Here is an 8,327-nt window from a genome sequence, read left to right as displayed (position 1 = left end):
CAGCATCAGTTCCATTGCTGGCAACGATTTTGTTCTGGGCAACGAGGGGGAGCCAGCCATTGTACACTGCATTGTCTGCTGTTCCATTATTCCACACTCTTTTTGTTGGAGTTGTTGAGCCACAATTCTCAAATGGAGATTGGGTGATACTGCTGCCATTGAAAAAGACATCGTTTCCTCTGCCATTTTTGGCAGTGTTGCCATCGAAGAAACAGAATGTGATGAATTTTATTCCATTCATCCAAGAGTAAGTTCCATCAAAGTATATTCCGGCTCCGCCATAAGTGGATGATGAAGTTAATTTGTTATTGATGAACTGACACTCAACGATTGAAAACAGGTTGGGCTTGTTATTCGGAGGCCAATGAAACGTGAGAGAGCCAGCAGCATCACCACCAGAATTTGCGATGCACTTGCAGTTTGTGAACAAGAATTGACCAGATGCAGACAAGTCATTTAACAAGAAATACCAACCGGTTCCGCACCAATATGTTATTGAACAATTTTCAACTCTATTTTCCGAAATGTGAAAAATAGAATTTGATTGCGGATACCATGTGTTGACAGCACCTCCATGAACTGCAGAGCAGTTTGAGAAATTTGATTTGGTGATGTTTATCTTCAACAAACTTTCACAATACAATGCTCCTCCATGACCATTACTAGATGAGCATTTGTTGAATGAGCAAGAAGTGATTGTGAGATTGGCATTGCTGCAGTTGACATAAAGTGCACCTCCACGACTTGATCCACCAGTTGAATCATTCCATTCACACCACTCAAAGAGATAGCTATTCAAATCAGTAAAGGGCAATCGACTTAATTCCTTTTTTTGAGTTTCGGATCCGTTATATCTTACAACATCATTAGAGGAAGAACGTGTATGGCTGAGGAAAGAGGTGTTGAAGGCAGAGATGGATGTGGAGGGGCTGTTGAGGTTGGGGAGAATGGCTCCATCGATGGGGTTGTGGGTGTGGAGGAAGATGGTTGAGTGGATAGAGAGGGATGAGTGAAGGGAGAATGAAGGAATTGAATTGACATTGGTGTTGGTGGAAGAGAGAGAAGAGGAAGAGGTGGTTGAGGTGAATGGGTTGAGTGAGTGTGAAGGAAGTGATGGAAGTGAGAGATGGAACGAGAAGGAAATCGAATAATGAATTAGATGCTTTAAAACTGCTTGATTTTATTTTAGAACTTTTGTGGTTTGTTTTGATTAAGAAAATGAAACTGTTCAAATCCTTTCACTATTCCTTCAATACATTTTTTATCCAAATTATTATATGATTGCAAATGTTTTCTACAATGAAAACGAAAAATGTTTAGAGAAATAGAAGTTCAACTTTATTATCTTTTTTTTTTTTTTTTGCTTGTGCAATTTCATCGGATTCACATTTGGAAAAAAAAAGTTAGCTCTAATAATGATGCAATATGTTAAAGAGTTACATAACAACACGTGTATAAGAGACACTAAGCAAATAGAAAATATCAGTAATTGAATAAAGATTGGAGTATTATTAAACTTGTTTCAAGAAAAAAACTTTTTAAATAAGAAAGAAAAATGATTATGTAAAAACAAAATCTTACAGAAGAAAATGAAAATGTTTAAAAAATATTCAAGATAGTGGTTAAATCTGATATATTTTATAAAAAAAAGAAAAGAAAAAACAGGAAGAATATGACTTAGCAAAGAAAAGGAGTTGCTCTTAAACAACCATTGCCCCGAAAGCAGAATGGCCAGAGAAATGAGAAGTCTGGTTCGATGCTCAGAATGGTTCATTTGCAGCCAGATAAAAGTAGAGACCAACATCACACGACATTTGCAATTAAGAGAATCATCGCAAAAACTCAGTCAATATCAATGAGTGGAAAATTCAATCTTTTAAAAATTTATATTTTTTTTATTAAAATTTTTTTATCGTTAGAAATACAACCACTCAAGGTGATGAAAATGCTTAGATACAAAAAACACAAACGTTAACCACTTTTTTTAATAAAAAAATTAAAAGAGTAAATTTGAACGAAAGCAAAGAAGAAGGGCGAGAAGAAGAAGAAGAAGAAGAAGAACATAAAGAAGGAGAATAAAAAGATAATCAGAACAAATGAGTAAATTAAAAAAGAAAGAGGAAATAGGGGAGAGTTTGAGATAGAACAAGAAAAAGGCAAAGTTAATAAGAAACAGAAAGGGAAAAAATATATATACGAGAAAGATAAAAAAGGAAGATAAAAAAAGAAGGAAAAGAAAGAAAGAAAGAAAGAAAGAAAGAAAGAAAGAAAGAAAGAAAGAAAGAAAGAAAGAAAGAAAGAAAGAAAGAAAGAAAGAAAGAAAGAAAGAAAGAAAGAAAGAAAGAAAGTTGAAGAAAGAACAAGGGAAGAAAAATAAAAAGACATCAAAATAACATCAAAGAAATTTCAAAATAAAACAAAATAAAATAAAATAAAAATAAACCTATAAGGAAGTTAAAGCTCACAAGTCAACATTTTTGATTCGTGGTGTAAAGATGATTATAAAACTGTAAGGAAGAAGAAAAAGGAACAATCTAACACACAAACATAATGCGCTTTATGCGTCTGCATTGAAAAAATATCAAGCTTAACATGAACTTCTACAAGATAAAAACAAAAATAAAATAAAATAAATCCAAATTAAATTAAATTAAATTAAATAAATCATCAATTACATTGATGAAATACCAACATCTAACAATTTTACTGAGAAAAAAGCGATTTGATTTAAAAAGAATGAACGGATAAAAAAAACAAAAGCGAAAAAAGGGATTATAATTATCTGTCAGAAAATTATATGAAAGCAAAATAAAATAAAATAAAATAAAATAAAATAAAATAAAATAAAATAAAATAAAATACGGTTTTGTTAAATAAAAATAAATTTACATGTTAATGAAAGGAAAAATACTCTGAAATAAAATCATATAAAGAATGCAAAGATGTGTTTGACAAATGAACGAAATGGAATTATCAATTTATAAAAAGCAGACATTTAGGCAAGTAACAAAAAAGATTAAATTTTAAAAATAAAGCAAAAGTAAAAAAAAAGCAAAGAAAAGAAAACAAAACGAATGAATTTTCATTTTAAAGCAGATATTGTTTCAACCCAAAAGAAGCAGTTTTCGATAAAATTGTTTTAAATTTCCGAACATTTGCTTTTCTTGTCTGTCTGATTAATGTTATCAATAACATCATCAGCCAAACAAATAACAGCCTCAAAAACCGCTTCGAATGGAATATCATAACAATTCGCACTTTATAAAAACATAAAATTTAATTTTAAAAAAAAAACTTACCTTTTTTATCTTCTTCTTTTAATTTGATGAATTTTCATTGATTCTTTTTTTTTTTCCTTTTTCTTTTTCTGAATATAAATAAACATGGAGATAACATAAAGAACGTCCCTGCATTGGAAAGAGTTGCAAGTCAGGTGTAGTACAATTGATGCAAATGGATTGATTTAGCTGGATTTGGTGTGATGGGAATCTTATTGACGTAATAATAAAATCAAACTGATGAAAGTGTATGAAACATTCTGATTGATATGTCAATGCAATGTAACTGCAGTAATCAAATGAATGAATCCTTGTCTGTGTAATCTAAGTGTTGTAATCAAATCAAAGTGATGTCCTTCAATCGATTGCAAGAAAATCAATCATTTCTGCAAAGAGGTGTGATTTCTGCCCCTCCTCCCCCTTCTCCTTCTTCCCCCTCTTCTTCTTTCTCCTCCTTCTTCCTTCCTTCCTTCTCTCTCTTTCTGAAGAATTTCATTGTCTTTTGGCAATGACACATCCCTCTTCATTTCTTCTTCCCTCTCTTTCTCTCTTTCTCTCCCTCTCTATCATTCACTCACTGAAACAAGAAGAATGAGAAATACACAAAGAAACAAAAAAACTTCTTCAACAGAAGAAGAGAAAAAGAACAACAGAAGAATAACAATAGAAGATTAATAGCAATAACAAATAGAAAGGAGAACGAATGGAATAACAATAAAAAAAGGAAGAAGAAGAAGAGAAATATATATATGTAGATAAAGATAAGAAATAGAATAAGAAATTGACGGAGAACAAAATAAAGAGAGAAGAAATAGAGAAAGAGAGAGAGAAAGAGAGAAAGAGAGAAGAGAGAGAGAGAGAAGAAAATTAAGAAAACAAGAAAATTAAGAAAAATAAGATATGATCTGTCGATCAGTACTCCAATCTAACCCCTTCTTCTCTCTCTCTCTCTCTTCTCTTTCTCTCTAACTTCCCTTCTCTATCTCTTTCCCCTTTACTCTATCACCCTTCACTTCGTATTCAACTCTTCCTCTCTTTTTCTTTCCTCCTCTTCTCCTTCTCTTCTTTCTCTTCCATTCCCTTCCCTCCTCTCCTCTCCTCTCACCCTCACTCTCCTCCTCTTCCCCCCACCCTCCCCCCTTACACCTTCGGGTGTATAAACGGGCAGTTTGCTCCCTTTCTGCATCCCTTCGGAGTCTGGTAATAAATACATACGTATCTTTCCTTTTCATCGGGTGCTTCTTGTTCAGGGGAGAATATCACAACATGCTCCGCCGCAAAATACGACTGCTCTTTTTGGTTCAGGACTACGTTGAACTCGACCGCATAGCCTGGCTCCAGCAGCTTCTGCTGAGAGGGAGACACTTTGCGAAGGTCACAGAAGACGTTATCGGGGAACTGGTAGAAGAGAAAGAGAATGAGAAAGAGAAAAGAAAAGAAAAATAAATAAATTAATTAATTAATAAAATATTTTTGTTTGAAAGAATAAATATGTGTTTATAAATAGGAAAATAATTATTAATTAAAATTTCATCGAAAAAATGAATAAAATAAACTGTCTTTTTTTTTCTCTCTCTCTCTTCTCCTTCACACCTCCCCACACGAAATCCACGCCGTCTGTCTCTCTCTCGAGAGCGTGGCTTTGAAGTAACCTTTGTGTCTTCTCTGCGACTGGAAAGAAGGCAGGGCAATGAGATAATGATTGAGAAAGGCTTTGTCCTTCTTGTTGATCAGCAGCTGCATGGGGAGTGGCAAAGAAGAGACCATCTGCTTCTGCTTGGCCTCTGGGATGATGTCTTCGACGGGGAGCTTGTGAGTGTTTTTGGAGGAGGAGGAAGAAGAAGAGGAGGAGGAAGAAGAAGAAGAACGAGAAGAAGAGGAAGAGGAAGAGGAAGAGGAAAAAGAAGAAGAAGAAGAATTTGAAGAAGCAGAAGAAGATTTCTGTGTAGCGCCAAAAGGATGGCGAAAGCGCGACTGTTGTTGCGCTTTCATAGGCAGAAACTTCTGAAGAGAAGGTTTGAATGAGTGAGGGTAAGGGAGAGAATGGAGGTTAGTTTCAATGGAAGGAGAAGAAGAAGAGAAAGAGGAAGAAGAGGAGGAGGAGGAGGAGGAGGAGGAAAGAGAAGGAGAAGAGGAAGAAGAAATGGAAGAAATGGAAGGAGAAATCGAAGAAACAGAGAGAGAAGGAGAAGAAGAGGAAGTAGAAACATACGAAGGTACATAAGCAGAGGAATAAATCGAAGAAGAAAAAGAAGAAGAAGGAGAAGGAGAGGAAGAGGAAGAAGAGGAAGAGAAAGAGGAAGAAGAGGAAGAGGAAGAAGAGGAAGAAGTTGTTCCATCTCTCATTTCTGCTCTTAAGTCTGCATGAAGATGCTGAATGAGCGATGTGCTGCTGGCTGATCTCTCCATTGTTGTCTTTGTTGGGTCAAACGAAAGAGGAGGAGGAAGAAGACAAGCTGATGGAGGAAGACTAGAAATCGAACTGTTGATTTGTTCATTTGCTTCTTTTCCTTCTTTTTCTCTCTCTTTCTCCTTCTCCATCCCCATCATCTTCCCGTGTCCCGTTCTCCCCATCGTCACTGGAATTGGCTGTGGCTGAGGAAATCGTCTTGTTTGCTGAGCAACTGAAACAGAACTGGCTCTTGTTGAAGGAGAAGACTCAGCAACATACAAAACAGCTCTAAAGGGATGAGAGGAAGAGGAGGAGGAAGAAGAAGAAGAAGAAGAAGAAGAAGAAGAAGGCATAGAAGAACGAACGGAAGAGAAAGGGGAGATGGAAGGGGCAGGAGGTAAAGAGCCGATTTTGAATGGCTTTGCTTCGAATGAGTCTGTTGGATATTCCATATGAGATTGAGACACAGGCAAAGTTTGTGTTTGAAGCTGAGAAAGAGAAGGAGAAGAGGAGGAGGAAGAAGAGGAAGAGGATGAAGAGGGAGAAGAAGAAGAAGAAGAAGAAGAAGAAGAAAAAGTAGTAAAAGTATTTATGCCACGTCCTTGTGATTGCGTGTAATTAGTTCTCATTTCTGGTTTTTGAGGCAGTTGAGAAGGAAGAACAGAGGGAAGCTTGGTGAACATAGACAAATGCATCAGCTGCTGTTGAGTGGCTGCTGGTGGGAGAGAAGAGGAAGAAGAGGAAGAAGAAGAAGAGAGAGAAGAGGAGGTGGAAGAAGAAGAAGAAGAAGGCGGAAGCGGGTGCTCCCGCGCCGCGCAGAATGTGGGCGCTGCAGGAAGAGGGAGGGCGGGCGAAGGGTGAGAAGAAGGCAGAGCAAATGGCATGCTCAACATTGGGGCCTGTGGAGAAGAGATTTGAGAGGACAATTGTGAAGACAATTGGCTGTTCATTTGATTGTTCATTTGATTGTTCATTTGATTGTTCATTTGATTGTTCATTTGATTGTTCATTTGAGCTGTTTGTTGTCTTGTGTAAGAGGCTGGCTGAGGAGAAGGCAGAGAAAGGCCAGGCGGAGGAAGCAGAATGTTCTGAGGGGGCTGTGGACTCTGCGCTTTGGACGCGGAGGAGAAGTGGGAGAGGGGGAATGAGTAGGAGAAGGAGGAGGAAGAGGAGGAGGAAGAGGAAGAAGAGGATGAGGAAGATGAGGAAGAAGAGGTAGAAGAGGAAGAGGAAGAGTAAGGAGAGATAGAAGAAGAAGGAAAGGCATCCGGGGAATTTGCAACAGGATCATATGAGCTGTTGAGCATGTACGACGAGGAAGGCGGGGAAGGCGGCAGATGAAGCTGCAGCGGCAGAGGCTGAGCGGACTGAGGTGAAGAGGATGTGTTCAGAAGAGAGGAAGAAGGGTAGTTGGAAGATGAAAGAGCAGAAGAATTGTTTGAGAAGACGCCGATGACGGGGGAGTCTGGGTTGGCTGCCTCTGACAGCGCCTGGCTGCGGAGCGAGGGCATTGAGAGGGGGTATGCGAAGCTTGTGGAAGGCACAGAAACGCTGCTGGGAGCCGAGACAGCTGATGGCGTGCCATAGAAGGGCTCAGTGTATGAGCCGGAATTTCTGCCTGGCTGGAAGGACGACGAGGCAAGGGAGTTCATTGGGCGTGTTCCCGCGGCGGGCGGCGAAGACGACGTTGGAGAGCAATTGAGGTCCCGACTTGACGCTGGCTCAAAGGAAATTTCCTCAAAAATATTCTTATGCGGAGATGGATGCAAAAATGTGACAGGTGATGAAGATGAATGTGTAGATGGGTTGAATGAAATAGGGGATGTATTCGTAGATTGCTTTTCATTCATTTGCATTGCTGGTATGCTCGAAGACCCTTTAGATGATGAAGTAGTCATTGAAGAAATTTCCGAGATTGATTTATTCTGTGATAGTTCATTGAAGTCCTCCGATATTAAGGAACGTGGCCAATCCTCTAATGCTTTACAATCTTGATCCCCTCTTTTATCTTCATCGTCGTTGATTTGTGCACCAGCCGACTCGGTAGGAGTATATTTTTGAAAATCAGGAAAATTTCCGGAAAATTCCTGACTTGTCGAACTATTAGAAAAAATCTTTTGTCCTTCAAGATCATTTGATTCTTGAGTGTTGCTTTGCTCAAGTGTCGTTGTTATGTTTGGGCTCAATACTAGATTTGGCGAGGTTTGAAGAGTCTTTTCGTTTGGAGAATGAGCAAACAAAGAACTTGACAGCGCATCTATTGGCGAGGAAGGTTGTGGTGGAAAGCCATCAAAAGTGGGTGAAAGATATCTGTAAGGCTCAGTTAGATCGTTGAATGGACTATCCAAATGATTTGCTGGGTAGAAATTCGAAGGATCAAAAGACCTGCGAAATAAAAAACAGGAAAAGTGTCCGTGAAATATATAAATAAAAAAAATGTATGAAGTACAAACATCTTCAAAAAATGCGAAAATTTTTGCTTTTGGTGGTTAAACAATGCACACAAAAAGATCGCGTAAAGTATACTTTATGACAATTATTGATAAACTATGAATAGATGAAAATTTTGTTTTGTATATATATCAAATATATCATAGAAACTCTTCAATTGATAATAAATAACCATAATAATTTATTTATTATCTATGAGCACTCAG

The 8,327-nt window shown here is 37.7% G+C and overlaps 1 protein-coding gene across 1 annotated transcript; it reads right to left on the bottom strand.

The window, feature by feature from the left end:
• Window positions 1-4,418: 4,418 nt before the first annotated feature.
• Window positions 4,419-8,296, bottom strand: MONOS_15823 (uncharacterized protein; the record flags this gene model as incomplete). Its single annotated transcript, XM_067868724.1, has 4 exons — window positions 4,419-4,676; window positions 4,872-8,055; window positions 8,124-8,149; window positions 8,294-8,296. 4 exons carry the CDS (start codon window positions 8,294-8,296, stop codon window positions 4,419-4,421), a joined length of 3,471 nt encoding a protein of 1,156 aa, XP_067735512.1.
• Window positions 8,297-8,327: the final 31 nt, after the last annotated feature.

This window comes from Monocercomonoides exilis, assembly GCF_001643675.1.
Source record: "Monocercomonoides exilis strain PA203 chromosome Unknown scaffold3-2548433, whole genome shotgun sequence".
NCBI lineage: Eukaryota > Preaxostyla > Oxymonadida > Polymastigidae > Monocercomonoides > Monocercomonoides exilis.
Note: the sequence above shows the minus strand (reverse complement) of the source record. Positions and strands in the feature narration are given on the sequence as shown.